This window comes from Salmo salar, chromosome ssa09 (assembly GCF_905237065.1).
Source record: "Salmo salar chromosome ssa09, Ssal_v3.1, whole genome shotgun sequence".
Classification (NCBI taxonomy): Eukaryota; Metazoa; Chordata; class Actinopteri; order Salmoniformes; family Salmonidae; genus Salmo; species Salmo salar.
Window position 1 is genome coordinate 22,335,020 of NC_059450.1, and position 23,147 is coordinate 22,358,166.

A 23,147-nucleotide genomic window follows, 5' to 3' on the forward strand; every position below is an offset into this window, starting at 1 on the left:
CTAGGCTAGGCGGGACGAATTCGTCCCACCTACGTAACAGCCACGGCTATCCTGTGGCGCGATTTTCAAAACCTTAAAAATCCTATTACTTCAATTTCTCAAACATATGACTATTTTACAGCCATTTAAAGATAAGACTCTCGTTAATCTAACCACACTGTCCGATTTCAAAAAGGCTTTACAACGAAAGCAAAACATTAGATTATGTCAGCAGAGTACCAAGCCAGAAATAATCAGACACCCATTTTTCAAGCCAGCATATAATGTCACCAAAACCCAGAAGACAGCTAAATGCAGCACTCACCTTTGATGATCTTCATCAGATGACAACCCTAGGACATTATGTTATACAATACATGCATGTTTTGTTCAATCAAGTTCATATTTATATCAAAAACAAGCTTTTTACATTAGCATGTGACGTTCAGAACTAGCATACCCCCGCAAACTTCCGGGGAATTCGCTAACATTTTACTAAATTACTCACGATAAACGTTCACAAAAAGCATAACAATTATTTTAAGAATTATAGATACAGACCTCCTCTATGCACTCGATATGTCCGATTTTAAAATAGCTTTTTGGTGAAAGCACATTTTGCAATATTCTAAGTACATAGCCCAGGCATCACGGGCTCACTATTTAGACACCCGGCAAGTTTAGCACTCACCATAATCATATTTACTATTATAAAAATGTCATTACCTTTTGTTGTCTTCGTCAGAATACACACCCAGGACAGCTACTTCAATAACAAATGTTGGTTTGGTCCAAAATAATCCATCGTTATATCCGAATAGCGGCGTTTTGTTCGATGCGTTCCAGACACTATCCGAAATAGTAAAGAAGTGTCACGCGCTTGGCGCAATTCCTGACAATAAAATTCAAAGTATTCCATTACCGTACGTCGAAGCATGTCAACCGCTGTTTAAAATCAATTTTTACGTCATTTTTCTCGTAGAAAAGCGATAATATTCCGACAGGGAATCTCCTTTTCGGCAAACAGAGGAAAAAATCCCACAGGCGGGGGCGGTCGGGGTCACGCGCATAAGCTAGTGTCTCTTGATGGGCCACTTGAGAAAGGCGATAATGTGTTTCAGCCTGGGGCTGGAATGACGACATTCTGTTTTTTCCCGGGCTCTGAGAGCCTATGGAAGACGTGGGAAGTGTCACGTTAGAGCAGAGATCCTTAGTAAATGATAGAGATGGAAAAGAAGTTCAACAAATGGTCAGACAGGCCACTTCCTGTAAAGGAATCTCTCAGGTTTTGACCTGCCATTTGAGTTCTGTTATACTCACAGACACCATTCAAACAGTTTTAGAAAATGTAGGGTGTTTTCTATCCATATGTAATAAGTATATGCATATTCTAGTTACTGAGTAGGAGTGGTAACCAGATTAAATCGGGTATGTTTTTTATCCAGCCGTGTCAATGCTGCCCCCTAGCCCTAACAGGTTAGCTGTCCCGTGACACTTCCTACGGCTGCCATAGGGTCTCAGAAGGCGGCAAAAAGCTGAATCGTGGCTTTGCAGGCTCTGGCTGAAAAAAAGTAGCGCGTTTGGGTAGTGGCTGGTTACAGTACTGTGAGACGCAGGCTCGTGCCCGCGTCGACCGAAAGCTTTCCTCAGTTTAGCTAAAAGGAGATTCCCGGTCGGAATATTATCGCTTTTTTACGAGAAAAATGGCATAAAAATGGATTTTAAACAGCGGTTGACATGCTTCGAAGTACGGTAATGGAATATTTCGATTTTTTTTGTCACGAATTGCGCCATGCGCACGACCCTGATTTACCATTTCAGATAGTGTCTGGGAGCCACGAACAAAACGGCGCTATTCGGATATAACGATGGATTATTTTGGACCAAACCAACATTTGTTATTGAAGTAGCAGTCCTGGGAGTGCATTCTGACGAAGACAACAAAAGGTAATGAAACTTTTATAATAGTAAAGCTGATATTGGTGAGTGCTAAACTTGCCGGGTGTCTAAATAGCTAGCCCGTGATGCCTGGGCTATGTACTTAGAATATTGCAAAATGTGCTTTCACCAAAAAGCTATTTTAAAATCGGACATATCGAGTGCATAGAGGAGGTCTGTATCTATAATTCTTAAAATAATTGTTATGCTTTTTGTGAACGTTTATCGTGAGTAATTTAGTAAAATGTTAGCGAATTCCCCGGAAGTTTGCGGGGGGTATGCTAGTTCTGAACGTCACATGCTAATGTAAAAAGCTGGTTTTTGATATAAATATGAACTTGATTGAACAAAACATGCATGTATTGTATAACATAATGTCCTAGGGTTGTCATCTGATGAAGATCATCAAAGGTTAGTGTTGCATTTAGCTGTCTTCTGGGTTTTTGTGACATTATATGCTAGCTTGAAAAATGGGTGTCTGATTATTTCTGGCTTGGTACTCTGCTGACATAATCTAATGTTTTGCTTTCGTTGTAAAGCCTTTTTGAAATCGGACAGTGTGGTTAGATAAAGGAGAGTCTTATCTTTAAAATGCTGTAAAATAGTCATATGTTTGAAAAATTGAAGTTTTTGTATTTTAGAGGAGTTTGTATTTCGCGCCACGCCCATCATTGGATATTGGAGCAGGTGTTCCGCTAGCGGAACGTCTAGATGTAAGAGGTTAATAGATACCACAGTGAGAAAGGATTCATTTCGCAACTCCTACGGCTTCCACTAGATGTCAGCGATCTTTATAAAGTTGTTTGAAGCGTCTATGATCAACAGAGACCGGATGACAAGGAAGGGAAGTTGACCTCCCTGGGATGTCGTCACTTCCTTATTGGCTGCACCTGCGCAATCATGTGATGCGATACATTTTTCAAATACGTTTTTCAAGACACAGGAGAGGTCGGGTTGAAACATTACTGATGTTTCACGTTAAAAATGGCTCTAAAGATTGATGCTAAACAACGTTTGACATGTTTGAACGAACGTAAATAGATTTTTTTTTTACTTTTCGCCGTGACTTCCCCCCGCTACTTTTTAGTAGCCTACCGAAGCGCTAACAACTTGGAGTTATTTGGACATCAATTATGAACTTTGTTGAAAGAAACCACATTTGTTGTGGACATGGGATTCCTGGAAGTGCCAATGGATGAAGATAATCAAAGGTAAGGGATTATTGACAATAGTCATTTTGATATTACATGGTTACAAGATGGTGCTAACCTGTATAGCCTAGCCTATTGTTCTTAGCACAGCACCCGGTTTATTGCAAATTGTGATTTCCCAGTAAAGTTATTTTGAAATCTGGCAATGCAGTAGCATTTACGAAATGTTAAACTATGAATATTTGAATGACAATATTATAATTTACCAATGTTTTCAAATAGTAATTTTGTAATTTGTAACGTTGTTCACCGGAAGCATTTCAGAGAAGAAAAAAAATCTGAATTTCACCGCTACTGTAAAATGCTGTTTTTGGATATAAATATGAACTTGATGGAACAAAAAATGCATGTATTGTATAACAATGTCCTAGGAGTGTCATCTGATGGAGATTGTCAAAGGTTAGTGCATAATTTTAGCTGGTTTCTGCTTTTGGTGACGCCTGACCTTGAATTGAAAATGGATGTTTGTACTTTTGTGGCTATGTACTGTCCTAACATAATCTAACTTTATGCTTTTGCCGTAAAGTCTCTTTGAAAATCGAACAATGTGGTTAGATTAAGGAGATGTTTATCTTTTAAATTGTGTAAAATAGTTGATTGTTTGAGAAATTGAAATTATTAGATTTTTGATGTTTTGAATTTCCAGCCTTGCTAGCAATCCCGTCTCAGGGTTCATTGCTAACCTGTAGCCCCAACAGGTTAAATGTAAATGTTAAACAATGCCACCAGCCATACTGCTCGTTCTGTGTGTGATTTCCTGCAAGACAGGAATGTCAGTGTTCTGCCATGGCCAGCGAAGAGCCCGGATCTCAATCCCATTGAGCACGTCTGGGACGTGTTGGATCGGAGGGAGAGGGCTAGGGCCATTCCCCCCCAGAAATGTCTGGGAACTTGCAGGTGCCCTGGTGGAAGAGTTGGGTAACATCTCACAGCAAGAACTGGGCAAAGGCTGGCCTGGGGGCGATATACTGCCCGCGGAATCATGCTCAGATCAAAGAAAATGCATTTGATATTCAAATTAAAAGCCCAATGAATACTCGCCTTTGTGTAATGATTTCACTCCCACCGCTTGTGGGACATTTATTTTGAAGGCACGTATAAATAACAACTGCATGAGGACAGACTGACTGACAGGCTGACACACAGTCACAGTTACAAATAGTAGCTAGCTAGAAATTGGGCAAAAATTACCCACCAAGTAGAAGCCAACAATCTCACCCACCTTTGACACTACTAGTCTGTTCCCTATCAGATGACCAGCGGGAGAAGCATACATCGCTGCTGCGTGCTTTGAACTGTGAATTCTCTCCTCGTTTTGATGATTTCAAAGTGTTGGAAAATGACATGCTGTCGTTTCCTCTACATTCACCATCAATGTGGATAACGCTCCCACTGACCTGCAACTTGAGCTTATCGATCTTCAGTCTGATGCAGTGATTGGAGAACTATTCAAAACAATGTCACTGACGAGGTTCTATGTCTCTCTCGATGAACAAAACTTTACAAAGATGAGTCATGCTCAGAAGATGTTTGCACTGTTTGGGTCAAACTATGCATGTTAAGACATTTTCAGTGATGAAATATAACAAGTCAAGGCATAGATCATCTCTTAATGACTCACCTCTCAGCAATCCTGCGCATAGTGACGTCAGAAACTATACTCGACTTTACTGCTCTAGTCAATGCCCATCAGATACTTCCCTCCTCACATGGACTGAGTAGTTTAAATGTAATGTTGAGCTCTCTTTCTTGTTCGGTCTGTGGTGCTGAATGCACAGTGTACTTTTCCCTCCGTGTAGTTCATTGCATGTTTAATAATAAAAATACCTACAAAAAGGAGAACATGGATCTGGTTTATTTCTGTGCATGTTAAAGTAAAATAAGTAACATATCTGGACGTGATTTACTGTAGATATGTCAACACAGTCATACACAATGTATAATCCTGTAATATCGTTCTAGCCTGGGATGGCAAAAATATATTCTAATGTGGCCCTCCATAGAAAACAACTGACCAGGCCTGTTATAAAGGGAGAGGGCTCGACAGTGGGCTCATCGGAATAACAAATGAAAACTTGTAAATGAAAAGTAGTTAATATGAAGTGGAAAAAGTAGCCCGCTGAAAATTAGTCTGTAACCAGCTATTTAGCTGACGCTAATGGAAAACACTGACACAGGGTAGACTAGCTACTACAGTTTGTACTTAAAACAATACACAATGAATTAAGCAGTCTATGTTAGCTAGCTGCTATACCATTAGATGAGGGACACAAAAATTGACATCCTGCTGGATTGACCCTCTCCGTGGTTAATCCACTCCCCTTCCTCAATGCACTTGCAGGGTAAGATGACATTCTTAACTTAATACAGAAGTGCTTTGCAAGGGGCAAAAATAATACCAACATGTAAATGTCACATCAGTACTGCAGTTTTGAACCAGCCCGTTATGAGGTTAAAGGAGAAAAGGCTCCTCTTGCCCTGCCAGGCCAGGACACAGCAATATGTCCTCATCAGCCAGCGTAAAGCCTACGCATGTCACCTAGCTCCTACATTGGATGGAGATATCACCAAGGGTTGAATAAAAAGGCCTATATTGTCTGACAGCACAGCCTTGGACACCTGGAATTTAGTAATACGAGTTTGTGGTAGGAAAGGGAACGAAGGAGACCAACAATCGATGCAAACATATTAGGCTCTATTGGTTACAAGAAACCACAAGTGGAGAGACGATAGTGGTAAAAAGAAGAACCATTACAAGGAACTGCCTGTCCAGTGATCATCTGAACAGAGATCGTTTCACTCAGTCAGGCATTGCTTTATTTGTAAGCCACCGAGCGGAAATAAAACATTTCAGCCCTGGGTCATGGTCTAGATTGAAGTGTACTATTATTGTCAAAATTACAAACAGTGCCGCTGACAGTGGCTGACCTGGCAATACCCGCCTGCTCTGAATTCAGATTGGTGTCAGCAATAGCACAGGACTCGGCTCTGTCTAGCAGATACATGCTGGGCCTCTTAGGTAGGCCCTAATTTGGATAAATCAGATTACCCATGATAATACATTTAAGAATAACCTTCTGCTGCAGTGATGCTCTGGGCCTGATCAGAGATTTTAACTGCTGAGGGCCCAAAAAGGCGACTAATTTAGCACGGATAAACACAAAATCTGTGCCAACTGCAAGAAAATGTGCCCATTTTCAGAATGAGCTTGTCACAATACCAACATTTTACTAACAATGTGATACCACGCCAAGAATCAAGATACCAAGTGGTATCGTGATACCACGGGGTCAGACACTTAACATCTCTAAGTAGAAAAACCAGAAAGGACATTTCTCTCAGAGCAATAATGCATATGGGCATTTCCATGTAAAAAGACCAATGAGTACCAACATTTGAAGTCCATCGGAGCATGGCAAATTTGTAGACGGCACAGCTCTCAATATAGTGATGCAGGTCTTTTGATGTTGTACACATGAAATTGTCATTCCGAACTTTATCCACAACATTATAATCCATTTTGTTGCGACTCGAGCGATACTCTCAATTTTATAGGCAACTCCCAAAATAAAGGAAACGAGGGATACAAAGTATATTGAAAGCATGAGGCGGTTCCACACAGGAAGCTCCAGACACTGGAAAAATCTATGCCAAGGCGCATAGAAGCTGTTCTGTTGGCCCAACGCCCTATTAAGACACTATGTTGACATTTCCTTTATTTTGTTCAGGGATCCCATTAGGGCGGGGTGATAGAATTAATTTGAATGTATTAGCACAATGTTTCAAATGCCTGTATTGCTAGTTTCAAGGTTTGTCGGTTTGATCTCCTTGGCTTCTTCTGTGCACCTTCCCACACGCACAAACACCAAATTAACTTTAGATTTTGTTTCTTGCAGTTAAAATATATTTTGGGCCATAATTACACAACTTAACAGACATTTCTGTTTTTCTAAAACAAGAAATGTATTACTTGTAAGTAGTAATGGGTAGATGTCGACCGATTATGATATTTCAACACCGATACCGATTATTGGAGGACCAAAAAAAGCCGGTGCCGATTAAAATCGGCCATTTTTTTATTCATTTATAATAATGACAATTACAACAATACTGTATGAACACTTATTTTAACTTAATATAACACAAATACTATCAATTTAGCCTCAAATAAATAATGAAACATGTTCAATTGTTTAAATAATGCAAAAACAAAAAGTGTTGGAGAAGAAAGTAAAAGTGCAATATGTGCCATGTAAAAGAGCTAATGTTTAAGTTCCTTGCTCAGAACATGAGAACATATGAAAGCTGGTGGTTCCTTTTATCATCTTCAATATTCCCAGGTAAGAAGTTTTAGGTTGTAGTTATTATAGGACTCTCTCTATACGATTTGTATTTCATATACCTTTGACTATTGGATGTTCTTATAGGCACTTTAGTATTGCCAGTAACAGTATAGCTTCCGTCCCTCTCCTCGCTCCTACCTGGGCTCGAACCAGGAACACATCGACAACAGCCACCCTCGAAGCAGCGTAACCCATGTAGAGCAAGGGGAACAACTACTCCAAGTCTCAGAGCGAGTGGCGTTTGAAACGCTATTAGCGCGCACCCACTAACTAGCTAGCCATTTCACATCAGTTACACCAGCCTAATCTTGGGAGTTGATAGGCTTGAAGTCATAAACAGCGCAATGCTTGAAGAATTGCGAAGAGCTGCTGGCAAAACGCACAAAGGTGCTGTTTGAATGAATGCTTACGAGTCTGCTGCTGCCTACCATCGCTCAGTCAGACTGCTCTATCAAATATCAAATCATAGACTTAATTATAACACACAGAAACACGAGCCTTTGGTCATTAATATGGTCGAATCCAGAAACTATCATTTCGAAAACTAAACGTTTATTATTTCAGTGGAAATACAGAACCGTTCTGTATTTTATCTAACGGGTAGCATCCCTAAGTTTAAATATTGCTGTTACATTGCACAACCTTCAATGTCATAATTATGTACAATTCTGGCAAATTAATTATGGCCTTTGTTAGGAATAAATGGACTTCACACAGTCCGCAATGAGCCAGGCGGCCCAAACTGCTGTATATACCCTGACTGCTTGCAATGAACGCTAGAGAAGTGACACAGATTCATGTTAGCAGGCAATATTAACTAAATATGCAGGTTTAAAAATATATACTTGTGTATTGATTTTAAAGAAAGGCATTGATGTTTATGGTTAGGTACATTGGTGCAACGACAGTGCTTTTTTCACAAATGCGCTTGTTAAATCATCACCCGTTTGTCGATGTAGGCTGTGATTCAATGAGAAATTAACAGGCACCGCATCGATTATATGCAACGCAGGACACGTTAGATAAACTAGTAATATCATCAACCATGTGTAGTTAACTAGTGATTATGTTAAGATTGATCGTTTTTTTTATAAAATAAGTTTAATGCTAGCTAGCAACTTACCTTGGCTTCTTGCTGCCCTCGCGTAACAGGTAGTCAGCCTCCCATGCAGGCTCCTCATGGAGTGCAATGTAAGGCAGGTGGTTAGAGTGTTGGACTAGTAACCAGAAGGTTGCAAAAACGAATCCCCCCTGAACAAGGCAGTTAACCCCCGTTCCTGGGCTGTCATTGTGTTCTTAATCTGACTTGCCTAGTTAAATAAAGGTGTAAAAAAAAAAATCTAATAATTTTAAAAAAATTCGGAGACCAAAAATACCCATTGTTATGAAAACTTCAAAATCTGCCCTAATTAAAATTGCCCATTCCGATTAAAATCGGTCGACCTCTAGAAATGGGGTATATTGATACATTTCATTTTTGTGACCTGCGTCTTTTGCATGTTAAAATAAATAATTTAGATACAATAGTCATATCAGAAAAAGTTCTACAACTGAATATCAATAATCAAAAAGTGCCTAACCTGCCACAAAAGTCTGAGTGATATGGCGTATTATTAGTTCAGGGACCTACATTGACATTTTTACAAGGAGAACATGTGCTCCTAAGTAGAAATGTACAAGCACACAAATAAATCTAGGACAGTGGTTCACAAACTTTTTATAGTCCCATACCCCTTCAAAACATTCAACCTCCAGCTGCAGCACCAGGGTCAGCACTCAAATGTTTTTTTTTTGCCATCATTGTAAGCCTGCCACACACACACAAATACATTTATTAAAACATAATGACTGCGAGTTGTCATCACAACCCGGCTCATGGGAAGTTCCAAAGAGCTCTTAAAAGACCAAGGCACAAATAATCAATACTTCTGCTCTTTAACCATCATACATATAAAACCTAATTTGTTCATCAAATTGTGAATAACTCACCACAGGTTAATGAGAAGGGTGTGCTTGAAAGGATGCACATTGTGGCTTGCGAAAGTATTTATCGCATTGGCATTTTTTTCTATTCTGTTGCCTTACAACCTGGAATTAAAATTGATGTTTTGTGTGGTTTGTATCATTTGATTTACACAACATTCCTAACACTTTGAAATATTTGTGAAACAAGAAAAAAGACACAAAAAAACACAAAACTTGAGCGTGCTTAACTATTCACCCTCCCAAAGTCAATATTTTGTAGAGCCACCTTCTGTAGCAATTACAGCTGCAAGTGTCTTGGGGTATGTCTCTATAAGCTTGGCACATCTAGCCGCTGGGATTTTTGCCCATTCTTCAAGGCAAAACTGCTCCAGCTCCTTCAAGTTGGATGGGTTCCGCTGGTGTAGAGCAATCTTTAAGTCATACCACAGATTCTCAATTGGATTGAGGTCTGGGCATTGACTAGGCCATTCCAAGACATTTAAACATTTCCCTTTAATCCACTTGAGTGTTGCTTTAGCAGTATGCTTAGGGTCATTGGCCTGCTGGAAGGTGAATCTCCTTCCCAGTCTCAAATCTCTGGAAGACTGAAACAGGTTTCCCCTCAATTTCCCTGTATTTAGCACCAACCCTTCAATTCTGACCCGTTTCCCAGTCCCTGCCGATGAAAAACTTCCCCACAGCATGATGCTGCCACCACGCTTCACTGTGGGGATGGTGTTCTCAGGGTGAGGTGGTGTTGGGTTTGCGCCAGACATAGCGTTTCCCTTGATGGCCAAAAAGGCTACATTTTAGTCTCATCTAACCAGAGTACCTTCATCCATATGGTTGGGGAGTCTCCCACATGCCTTTTGGCGAACACCAAACGTGTTTGCTTATTTTTTTCTTAAAGCAATGGCTTTTTCTGGCCACTCTTCCGTAAAGCCCAGCTCTGTGGAGTGTACGGCTTAAAGTGGTCCTATGGACAAACACTTCAATCTCTGCTGTGGAGCTTTGCAGCTCCTTCAGGGTTATCTTTGGCCTCTTTGTGATTTGCTGTTTAGGGCAAGTTTCTCCAAAACAAGTGAAACCACAAAAAAAATAAAAGGTGTCCGGAACCTTCTATACCATTTACATCAAAAATTCTAAAAAGAAAACTTCTAATTTAAAATGGCAGTTTTTTCTGCCATTCTCAATCCTAAAAATGACTGAAAAATCTAACAGAATGACTGCAATTGAATAAATCAATGGGAAATCATAGTAGTCACAAACCACAGTTGGGTCACCTGCTACTGTCCTCCCTTCCACTGGCATACTGGTATGTTCAGCTAAACTTTGTTCCTTTTTTTCTGTCTGGTGGTCAACACAAGAGTGTGAAAATTCTTTCTTTCAACCAGCATCCTCACCCACTGAACACCGGACATTCATGGATGTTGAAAAGTAGTTAAGTCCGCCCTGGCCTTTATTTCAATGTCCACAGTCGTAGACTTTGTCTGAACCAATAACAGTTCATGTTTCACAAGTTCGGACAGCACAGTACTGTAGTGTCCAGTAGAGCAGTGGTTCTAGGACACCTGGGGGTACTTGGCCTTTTCACAAGGGGTACTTGACAAGACTCGAGAGACCATAAGCTTACTGGTAAAATGCGCACGAGTGGGTTTTCTGGGCAGAGAGCAATTCAGTTGGTGGTAACAGTAACTGAAAAAGGTTGGGAACCATTGCAGTAGAGCACACTAAAGTAATGTACACTGTATTGACTATACTCTACTGCACTGTAATCTATTGAGCTGTCCAAACAGACATATATGATTGAATAAATTGTGTTCTTGTTAAAATAGCCTGGGTGTCAAATAATACCCAAATATGCAAAGGAGGATATTGCATATTTCTACCATTGTACCTAATCAGGACACATCATCATAAAGAGAACGACATTCATATCCATAATTACGCATTTCTGTGTAGTACAGATCAGGGACCCATGTCTTCATTCTGTTACAGGGTGTTGATCCACTTCACTTACTGTAGTTCAATAACCAAAATAGATGTTTTTCTACCCCAAGGTGTCACGTCACAGCCGACACCCCATTCTTTATGCAGACATCTTTGAATCTTAATTTGGAGTAGATATTTAACAGAGCTTTTGGAAAACTTGGTCACAGTCAGATTTTATCATCCTTCTGGTACCAAACTTCACATCTGCATTGTTCCAAGTAAACGTGTTTTTGGAAAATGTTCAGTCTAAACTTCATGAATTTGCCCCTATTCAAACCCCATAATGGTTAATGTGCCAGTTTCTAGTTGATAAGAAGAGGAAATATTGGCACAAGGTTTTTTGCCACATCTCTTTGTTGAATAAGATTTGCTTATCTGTTGAGTAAAATGAGCTTATTGGATACCTCATTTGAAAGTACTTCATCCATATTGGACATGATACCAGGAGTAAAAGGGCATGATTGGACATAGGACAATGTACTCAATGGAAGAATTCACATTTTGAATACAAGGTCACACAGACACACAAAGAAACCATAATATATATAGGTGCAAAAGCCAACACTGATTAGCAAGGGGCTGGGCCACAAACCCTTTCAGGACCAAACCGGAGCAGCCACCGTAACATTTACTTCACCAGGAAACACCCTAGGCGGGACAACTGGAGCTGTGAAAGTAAACACCTCTTAAGCAGAAAAGAACACTAAGGCAGTGTGGACAGGATGGGTGGGGTAAATCGCATCATGCTTGCCTGCTTGCTTTCAGCCCTAGCTATGCTTTAGACTGGAGGGTGAAAAAGTTTCCCAGTACAACAGGAGCCATGTCCCAGCATGGAAATGAGCCCAGAAGACAAAGCCCTCTCGGGCCATTGGCTCTCCGGAATCCAGCCACTGGCTAGCTGGAGCTCCTGCTTTGGCAGGGACAGACATTGTGGCCTCTGTGTCAGGAACCCTTTATAAACTATCAGTCCTCAAGGAGAGAAAACAGAACATGACAAACCAGCCTTTAAGGGCACACTACACCTGACCTGTATCTGTAATATGTGTCAGTAATACCGTCTTCCGAAATAACAGCAGTAAACTTATTTTTAGTCTTCAAGAATATATCCTACTGAAATATTAGCATAGGCCAAAACATGCAGAATTTAAGTCTTGCAAATAAACCCAACAGAGATACTGAGAGGGAGACATTGATAAGAACCAGCCATTACATTCCTCAGTATCCAGGTTAAGCCATGAGGTTTACTGCAGCGCCTCTCTGAAGCCAGAGGCTGATAAGGTATCTCAGCAGTCAGCCCTGTGGGTGCCAACAAATAGAACCACCACCCCTTCAAGCCATATCTGGAATAAGACTCACAAGAGAAAGCTGCCATTCACACACACACACACACACACACACACACACACACACACACACACACACACACACACACACACACACACACACACACACACACACACACACACACACACACACAGTCCTAACTGACCAATCACTACTGGGTTGTATTAATTACGCTGAATCTGTTGCAAAACGTTTCTTAAACGGTGGCAAACGGGGGAAGAACCTAACTGAATTTGTCCAATAGAAACTCTTGTTTTAGTTGCAAAACTTCTTTGGGCTAATAATTACAACCCTAATGTAAGGAAAAGGACCAGGGGTCTGGACGTATATCGCCTACTGCAAAAATACCTCATATGGCTGCAACATAAGGAGAGCATTTACCAAATGTCATGCAATAGAGATTTTGTAGATGGCCCCTGTCAACACAAGTCGCTGGGTAATGAATAAGAGCACTTGGGGGACTTTATCCAGTTAAAATGTTAGACATGACAAGCAGAGATCATATTAAATACTGGAGTAGCCTAGCTAGTTAAACACAAACGTCAAGGATCACTCATTCTTCACAACAGCTACAGATGGTGGGAGAGAAATGCACACTGATGTGAGGCTCACAACAATCATTGTATTAGACAATTAGAGATCACATAAGCCTAACAGCCATTTAGGTGCAGATGACTGGAAAAATTCAAAACAGTCATCCCTCCACCCATTAAAACAGTGTAATGCTGTGAATGTAACCAGCTAGCTAATGAAACTATTCTACAGATAAAGTAGTAATTTCCTTCACCCACAAAACTGCCTACAATGGGTGTTTTGGGCCATGCTTAATATGAGAACAGGCTCTGTTCTAAGCAAAACTCCCCTAGCTAGTATTGCATAAGGCCTAGCCCCTAGGCTAATCAGTTCTGTTTCAAGGTGATGAAATGTTCCGTCTCTGCTAGCATGCCTTCCATGTCCTTGCGCGTAAGTTTGCAAGCAGCACTTGTGGTTAGATATTGTTCTGCTATTATCTTACTAACCATAATGCGAATGTATTATCTATACTGAACAAAAACAAATGCAACAATTAAAGATTTTACTGAGCAACAGTTCATAAGGAAATAAGTCAATTTAAATAAATGAATTAGGCCCCAATCTATGGATTTCATTTGACTGGGAATACAGATATGCAAAAAAGGTAGGAGCATGGATCAGTAAACCAGTCAGTATCTGGTGTGACCACCATTTGCCTCATGCAGCGCAACATCTTCGCATAAAGTTGATCAGGTGGTTGATTGTGGCCTGTGGAGTGTTGTCCCACTCCTCTTCAATAGCTGTGCGAAGTTTCTGGATATTGGCAGGAACATGCTGTCGTACACGTTGATCCAGAACATCCCAAACAAGCTCAATGGGTGACATGTCTGGTGAATATGCAGGTCATGGAAGAACTGGGACATTTTCAGTTTCCATGCGACGTGGGGCCGTGCATTATCATGCTGAAACATGAGGTGGTGGCAGCGATGAATGGCATGAATGGGCCTCAGGATCACTTCACGGTATCTCTGTGCATTCAAATGCAACTGTGTTTGTTGTCTGTAGCTTTTGCCTGTCCATACCCCCACCATGGGATACTCGGTTCACATTAGCAAACCGCTCGCCCACACGATGCCATACATGTGGTCTGCGGTTATGAGGCTGGTTGGAAATAGTGACAAAGTAAATAAAACGACGTTGGAGAGAGCTTATGGTAGAGAAATGAAGAATAAATTCCCTGGTAACAGCTCTGGTGGACATTCATGCAGTCAGAATGCCAGTTGCACACGCCCTCAAAACATGACATATGTGGCATTGTGTTGAGTGACAAAAGTGCATATTTTAGTGGTCTTTTGTACCCAACACAAGGTGCACTTGTGTAGTGATCATGCCATTTAATCACCTTGATATGCCACACCTGTCTGGTGGATCACATCTTGGCAAAGGAGAATAGCAAACTAATTGTAGCACATTTGAGAGAAAGAAGCTTTTTGTGAGTTTGGAACATTTCTGGGTTCTTTTGTTTCAGCTCATGAAACAAGGGACCAACACTTTACATGTTGCGTTTATACATTTGTTCATTGTAACTTGCTAGCAATGTACATCTGAATGGTGGACACGATACTGACTGGAGGGCTTTGGTAAGGCCTTGCTTTGGATACCAACTGGCTAGTTACAAAGCCGTACTGTCATTTAACTAGGAGCCCACATGTTTGTGGGTAGTTAATGGATAACTAACCACTCCGGCTTTTCCAGTGAAGCCTACCTTACTTTAGCCACAAACGAAGTACGCCGTCTTTTTGGGTCAGGGCGTTTAGCTAGCTAAGTAGTTTGCTGTCTAAGGTAAGCTAGCTAGCCAGCCAGCAATAAATGAAGTGATTAACGTTACGTTAGTTAGCCAGTTCCATCTGTGTCAACGTGCTACAAATCATGACACTTGCGGGAAAACTTGTCTGGTCAGTGAGTGACGTCTCGATGCGCACGGACATAGTTATATTTTAAACAGGTGAAATGCTGGAAACAATAATTTGTTGTTTACAAATAACGTTCCCAAAACAGCTACTAACCCAGGAGTACAGCACCTGAGAAGCCAATCCCAACAAAAAGGCCTCGCCTTTAAAGTCATCCGGCCCTCTGTCCTAAAATCTGACCCGCTCTTGCGTCCCGATTTTCCGGCAGTGCGTTGGGGCTAGTGCAAGGCCCAGATTATTGTTTCAGCTAAGCAAAGCCTTGCGTGACTAGCTCGTTTTAAAAATAAATAATAATGTATGAGAAAATGTAATGTACATACCCTGAGGTGTTTTAGTGCCGCAGTTTCCTAAATGTTGAAATTAAATGGAGAGTTCCCCAGAGCAGCACAACTCAACGCTGCCTGTGTATCTTGTTTCGCGGGGGCGGGTCGATATGTCTCAGCACACAGCGTATAATAAAATGAAGAGAGGACTGGAGATGAGGATATAGAAAAGGCAGGGCCTTCTTCTCTGATAGGGGTTTTGAAGCAACGTGGGTGTTTAAAATGTTGGCCCCTCCCTTGTGCCGCTCCATGTTAATAATAGACACTTAGAAAATATAAAAATGTTTTATTTAAATATTACAGATTAACATTGAGAAAACAAATACTACAAATATCTAACAATGTCATTGAATATCATTATAGAAGATAGTCAAAGAGCATCACTCATAAGTCCACAAGCTTCCTCTCTCCTCACCATCTCATCACCCCCTTCCCACCCTTTGACATCCCTTTCCTCATCTGACTCATTCTTCCTCTGTCTCCATGGACACAGGCTCTCCTATGACCTGCAGCTCTGCTTCATAGTGTCTCTTCAGGCCCTTCAGATAGATGCGCAGGCTGTCAGGGTCCAGCCTGGAGTTCCTGGCTGTCTGCAGGAGCCGAGTGGCCAGGTGGTACACTGCTCTCTGCCGTTGCGTTTCCGGATCACTGTGGTGCTTGGCCTGAGTTAAGGTAGGAGGAAGACGACAGGTTGACGGACAAGCAGGGACTTCAGAGAATAAGATGATGGATAGTAAGTTAGATCTAAATAATGATACTGGAAAAGCATGGCCTACTGGAAAAGCATACCAAGAGCTGTTGGCTGACTTTAGAGCTAATCGCCTTTGCTTCTTGGATTATGGTTAAAGGCAGTGCAGTCATCTCCGCAGCCCTCAGACCTGCAAGTTGAACATTACAGTAAACCTTTTACAATTAAGGTGAATGATTGAGATTGGACAATGTTAAGTGTCTGTCTGTATTTCCTTACCGTAGTTTCTTTCCTCAGAGCTTCCACGGCTCAGCAGGAAGGTATAGATGACACGCTCTGTACCTGTGTCACCAGTGCGGGTGTGCTGAACCTCCATGTGCTGGTTTTCCACATTGGGGTACAATGTCTCCAGCTCACATAGTTCCAGGAAGTGTGTGGCGAACAGCGTGAACGCCTGGGACCAGCAGGTAAACAGCTGAGCACACATATTTATCTTATGATAGATTGTGAACTGAGCAGTGCAAGTAACAGGAAGTCAAAGAAAAGAAAGGCCTCCATGATTCATACACAAAATCCAATTAATCATATATTGTTTCAGACAGGAGAGAGGTACTGTGCTAGTTGGCCACACCGTACCTACCCTGAGGCTAAGGAGGAATTCGCAGACAGAGTGACAGATGCCGACACCCTCCTCAGCACTAGTACCACGCCCAAGTTCGTCTATGATAATGAGAGACCTATCACTCACATTATGGATTAAATATGAGACCTTGGGAGTACAAAGAAATTAATCAGAATTACTTTGCGGTATTTCGAAAATACATACAAAACCACTGAGTGGCAAATATGTATGGGAAATGTACCTCCTTCATTTCCACCATAAAGGTTGAGGAGTTTGTCTCAAAGTCATCATCCACCCCGATTCTGGTGAAAATCTGGTCAGCAATGCGGAAGGAGGCATACTCAGCAGGGACAAAGGAACCTAGGAAAGATGAGATTCATTATATAAGTAGCCTGTGAATAAGCCTTTTGAATGGTTACAACACTGAAAATGAAGTTAATTATATAACTACATTCCATTTTAAATTAATTTTATGGTTTCTCCACCCACCTATCTGAGCCATGATTTGGCACAGCGCCACCTGTTTGAGGTAGGTGGACTTGCCGCTCATGTTGGGCCCAGTGATGATGACAAAGTTGCTGCCCTCAGAGATGTAGCTGTTGTTGGACACGGGCTGCTGGCCAACGATGCGCTCCAGAATGGGGTGACGACCCTGCTTGATGGCCAGTGTGTCTGTGAACTCAGGACGCACTGCAGGCACAGAGAAGGAAAACAACTTTAGGAAGAACACAATACAATTCAAATTCATAATTACATGGTTGGTAAATAAATGTTTTACTTGGTGTTGAATTGCTGTGGATGACAGTTGGGTTTGTTATTTTATTACACATTTTATGAGAAAGTTCAAAACACTTCTAGCATGCAGTCGAAACATACATCTACAGTAATCATGTCTTGCAGAAAGATTGGTCTGGTCAAATACAGTAATGGTTTCGTGACCAGGGTAATCTGAGAGTGAGAGGACTGAGACAGAGAAGGCCGGCAGTCAGCACGTGTCTCTCCAGAGATCCTGTTTCAGACAGCTGTGGGCCATTGGTCACCAACCACATGGTTATGGGAGCTGCTGCCCAGACAACTTAAGCTAGCAGGACAACCAATGTTAAATAGAGAGCAGATCACAGCAGCCTCTTTGTCACTTATAAAGGAGAACAGAGGGTGCTGCTGCTGACACACTATTTACTCATGCTGCTATGACTGGCTGCTATGTGAGATGGATGAGTGGGTGGGTTTCTTCAGATACTGTCTAGACTCAGAGCGAGGTCAAACCACTCCAGGGATAGCTTGAATCTGACTGGATCATATGGTTAGCATGAACTATGAATTTGAGCAACACATACTTTTTGCAGATATGTAGGGAGGAAATTAATAATTGATTACATTTAACTTTCCTTCTTGGCTTACCATAGTCTGAGATGGTGCATGCATTGGCTAGTGACAGCAGCATGTCTAGCATGGACACAGCATCGGACAGTTTGTAAAGACAGTGGATATGCTCATGAACTGTATTCAGCAGCTGACACACCACCCTGGAAAGAGAAAGGTGGAAACAGGACAAAATGATTTACAATGTCAAACCAAACTCAATAGCCCCATCTACTGGGTAAACAATAGTAAGTCAATCCAACTTCCCTCAGTTATATTTTATGACACATGATCATAACAGAAATAAAGGGTAGGTTTGACAGATCAAAGCAAAGAATACATATTTTTCAGTACACATTATACACTGAAAATGTAGCCTGATAATTGTGAGACTGAAGCTGTTCTTTACTCACACATAGGACATGTGAAATATTTCCCTCAGGGCCTCATCACAGCGATCATTCATCTTCATCAGGTCTGCTGTGGTGAAGCTGTAGTTGTTCTTGTGCTTCGTCACCTGAGGAAAGTGTGAATAAAACACAGCAAGAATGTGAAAATATATTACTATGGAGAATACCGAACAAGTTTTAGTGTAATATAGAGCCAAAGCAATTCTGACAGGTACAGCCATTTTAAACAATGAACATGAAGCTATATGACACTTTGTAATGGGTTTCTCTCACTTAATGCTCTGTATAATCCATTCACCATTGCCACAGTCCAGCATTGACAGGTACAAAGGTGTTCATCAAATAAGTTATTACCTTGATGAAGTCAGCTGGGAGTTCCCCATCAGGTAAAGCTACCCCCTCCAGTTTCATCTGGATGAAGAAGCCTCGAGCTGTGCTGAAGCTGGTGCGTATCGGCAAGGCATACTTCTCCCCCACCTGGTCAACCAGCTCTGTGCATCAACATCGTTCATTATGTAATTCCCACCAGGAAAGATTGACTGTAGGCTACACATAACACATCAGAGACTGTTTGAAATCAATTAGGGATAATCCGATAAGAGATTATACATTTGCATATCCCTTTAAAACATCATAACCATCTAGTGAACACCTGCAATGTCATCCACAATCTCAGTGTAGGCTCGCCGGGCGATGTCCAGGAACTCGTTGATGTTGGGGCGCACAGCGTAGCACTTCTGTGTGCGCATGTTGAGGCTCCCCTTCATGTAGCTGGTGTCATCATTAATCACTGACTTGATCTGCTCGAGGATCATGTCAAACCTGAGAACATAACAGGATCAATGGAGGCAATGTGCCTGAGAGGTGTTCTATCTAGAGGCTTGTTAATGGAAAACCCAATCCCTTCAGTGATTATGTACCTGTTGTCTTCCAGTGAGCTGCTGTAAGCCTTCAGCAGAGCAGTGTTACAGTTCTTCAGCACCATCTGTTTACACAATACTGGTAATAAAAAGGCACATGGTACAACAGTAGTAATGATTTTGAATATATTATAAGGACACCGAGCACTTACCCTCAGTGGTGGTACCATCTCCAGAGTATGCTTCAGCTGAATCACATGTGTAATCTTTGACTCTGCAACTTGAACCTTCATTGAGAGGAACATTGACAGATTCTAACATTACTCACTGTTCCATCATTATGGCTCTGAGAACTCTTTTATCTTCAGGAAACCATATAAAAAAAATCTATATGTACCGTTTCCTGCTTGGGGATCTGGACAAGAACAGAGAGCAGTTGGTCTATATCCAGAAAATGTCCAATGGCTGCAGTCACAGTAGAAATGAGCAACGGAAATACACAAGTTCACACTAATCTGTACAGAATTGTCAATCAATATTGAAAACCTATCACTGTAATATAAGGTAGTGCAGTTAGTAGCTGTTACTAACCGTTCTTTAAGCCAAAGAAGAGCTCCTCGTCCTGTAACAGCTCTTGAATGGTGTCTAGACGTATGTTTATGGTATCGACATCAAGCAAGGGCTCTAGAATGTTAGAGCGCAGCCTCCTTCCCCCACCAGGGGTTTTGGTGTAGTTCAGCACCCCTAACAGGGTATGTTCACTCCTGCACACACACACACTGGATGTCACATACTCTCTTGATGTATTGACCATGTTTGAAATACTGATAAGTGAGACAGTTTCACATCCTTCTGCCACGTCACCATACCTGTGGTCCCTGTTGTTGACAACCAGCTCCAGGTTAGTGGCAGACGCTGAGTCGATCATGGCAGTATGCTCACTCCCTTTGAAGCTTACTTTCAGTGACTTTGGTGCATAGATGGAGTTCTGAATGAACTCAAAGTATTTCAGTAAAGCAGCCGCAGCTGCCAGGCAATAGTATCTGGGGATGAACAGTGCAGTTTACTGGACAGGTTATTCTGCCTGATTGATTATTATGAAGTGACAGACTATTATTGTTGTGCTCTCTGAGCCCAGTGACATACTTAGCTTGCACCTCCATAATAACAGTGCTGTACTCTGGTGCAGACAGTTGCTGGATGTATTCCAGCCCTTTTCTCTCATTGAAGTACTTTCTCTGGATTGCAGTGAAAGCTACTGACTGAAACATAAAGAAGGTTAGGCAACAAATAACACATAAGACAAAAGTCTCACTTCAGCAGTATAGACAGACCACCTTGACTCAGTACCTGAAAGTTTTCTGTGATTAGGCTGTATAGCTTGGTCCCTTTGCCTTTCTCACTGGCAGTGTCTGGCATTAGTATCTCGAGTGGCACCAGTATGTGAAGCTTGGTGATAACCTGGTAGTGGATCAGACAAGTTTAACGCTCCTTTAGTGCTTTCAGTACACTGAGATAACCATGCACTTAGCTAAGCTGCATGGAGATGGATTTGCCTGTCTCTCCCTGTTCTGAGATATTGAAAACAGTAAACCAATTCAGCCTGTTTGTTTATTATGTTCTACCTTGGCATAGGTCCCAGTGTCTGCAAACTGATAGAGGACCAGCTCTGGGCATTTCAGGTTGATACTGGCCATGCCAATCTCCCCCCTGGCCAACCCACGCCCTTCTACCACCGCCACAATCACAGAGGCAGCAGTGGCCGATATCACGGAGGAGCAGCTAGTGGTCACTGCAGGGATGGAGAGAGCGGAATAATTAAACTCTCAAACTGAGACAGCCCAGTGAAAAACAACTCAGTTGCGTGTGTCTGTATGGCTTTACCAGAGGGTTCAGTCTGTGGCGTCCATGCAGGATGTATGCCTAGAGCCCCAGCTAAGCCTGGGGTCCTCCCCAGTCTGGGGGTCCCCCTCATGAGTCTGGGGGTCCCACAGAATGAGGAGCCACTGGATGGTGGGACAGATGAACTTGTCCTTCCCCCTCTGAAGCTGTGAGTCACTTGACCAGAGTCAAAGAAAGAGGCCATCAACTTGTAGACTACAACTCAATCTAAATAAGCCTACCTGGCTAAGTGCTTTGTAGCCTAGATAATGAAACATATGAACTTGTATATAAGCCTTATTTAGAGAATTTAGCAGTCCTCAACTTTGCCAACATGATTTCCATTTCATCAGAATCGTTAGTTTTGCTATCTAGCATGCTTGTTTACATAGCTAACGTTAAATAGTTTCTGTAGGCCTACCTCTTGTGAGCAGCCCTGCAGATGTTGATCCACGGCCGAGTGACACAGGCCCACTTTGTTTGCCTCGATAATCCAAAGGTGACAGCACCGAGCTTCTTCCGGAGTCCGTGGTGTTGCCAGGTGTCAACTCCTCTGTGCTACTTCGAAGCATTTAAAGAGTTTTGATGGTGATTCGGCACACAAATTTGGAGAAATTATAATAAATGTAGGACACTTCACAGTTTGTTAACCTCAAGGAAGCCCTCGTTTGTAACTTTCCCGCCACGTCAGGTCAATGGGCGCGAGTCAGCTAACTTGTTCAGCGCACGAGCGTAATACCAGGCACAGTTCACACAATAAACTGCATCTGTAATTGCAAAGCAAACATTAATGGGGCTTTCACAACAACTGGGATCTTGGGGAAACAAAACCTAGGTCAAATAATCTCGCCATTGATACTCAGGTCAGAAAGTCGGGAGTTCTCGACTTGAAATTCCGAGTTGGATGACTGTTCAAAATATTTTCCCCAGTCGGAACTAGTTTATTTCCGAGTTTCCAGTTGTCCTGAACGCACTGAGGTCGGAGATGACCGAGTTCCCAGTTGATTTGAACGCAGCAGTAGACCAGACCCAGCTGCTATATCACGTTGGTATCTATGGGAGAGCCTCTGAGCACCCCCCCTGTCAGCCACCCTGATAGCCCTCCTGACAACCCCCCACACACACTGAGGACATACACAAGACACAGATTGTACTCCTAATGGACTCAAATGGGAAATATATACAAGAAAAAAAACTTTTTCCCAAACACAGTGTGTCTAAACTCTGGTGTCCAAACACCCAACGCGCCCTAGACCTTCTGTCTGAGGACCAACTAGGTTCCAGCCACATAATAATACACACAGGCACAAACGACCTGAGAACACAGCAGGAAAGGCACTGAAAGGAGTGACTGAAAAAGCTTCTTCTACTTTCCCCAATGCACAAGTGGTTATCTCCACCCTGCTACCACGAAAAGACTTCCATCCTGCCACAATACAGCCGGGTAAACACACGTATTTCCCGTGACTGTGCCTCAAAACCAAATGTTTTCCTGGCCCACCACTCCACCCTGGACTTGAACAGCCTCTATGACCAGGTCCACCTATACAAGGCAGCAGTGCCCACCTTCGCCCGTACTCTAAAGGACATCGCTCTCAAACGTAGCCCCAACACTTCACATAGGAGCAACAGATCAATAGACACCCCGCCCAGACCAGCGAGAAACTCTCCCAGACCTGCGGGACCCCCCCCTGGACCTACACATAGAGGACCCACGCCGAGAGGACTTACATCCAGACCACAACA

At 42.1% G+C, this 23,147-nt stretch overlaps 2 protein-coding genes across 5 annotated transcripts in view; both read right to left on the bottom strand.

Annotated features, from left to right (window-relative positions):
- The window catches only part of LOC106611015 (kinectin), a 43,757-nt gene extending 28,004 nt beyond the window's left edge, over positions 1-15,753 (bottom strand). The window contains exon 1 of one of the 3 annotated variants that reach the window (XM_045723483.1): positions 15,576-15,753. Coding sequence is in view for 2 of the 3 variants with exons in the window: in XM_045723482.1 (XP_045579438.1) it covers positions 15,352-15,410 (59 nt within the window). In the remaining variant the exon portion in view is untranslated. Of the gene's footprint in view, positions 1-15,351; positions 15,501-15,575 lie in introns of those variants that run through there. The other 2 variants (XM_045723482.1, XM_014210812.2) reach the window with 2 other exon arrangements.
- Positions 15,754-15,847: 94 nt separating this feature from the next.
- On the bottom strand, positions 15,848-22,296 carry msh4 (mutS homolog 4). Of its 2 annotated transcripts, none has more exons than XM_014210956.2 (20): positions 21,823-22,296; positions 21,405-21,578; positions 21,146-21,312; positions 20,871-20,981; positions 20,667-20,782; positions 20,390-20,563; positions 20,112-20,284; positions 19,918-19,985; positions 19,733-19,807; positions 19,581-19,645; positions 19,313-19,482; positions 19,015-19,151; positions 18,664-18,767; positions 18,290-18,414; positions 17,378-17,578; positions 17,130-17,248; positions 16,907-17,035; positions 16,546-16,720; positions 16,368-16,456; positions 15,848-16,240 (listed from the first exon to the last, which is right to left on the bottom strand). In XM_014210956.2, the coding sequence occupies exons 1-20, from the start codon at positions 21,971-21,973 to the stop codon at positions 16,043-16,045; spliced, it is 2,721 nt and encodes a 906-aa protein (XP_014066431.1). In that variant the 5' UTR covers positions 21,974-22,296; the 3' UTR covers positions 15,848-16,042. The 2 variants fall into 2 exon arrangements, with proteins under 2 accessions (XP_014066431.1, XP_014066433.1); XM_014210958.2 differs by having other exon boundaries at positions 16,546-16,741.
- Positions 22,297-23,147: the final 851 nt, after the last annotated feature.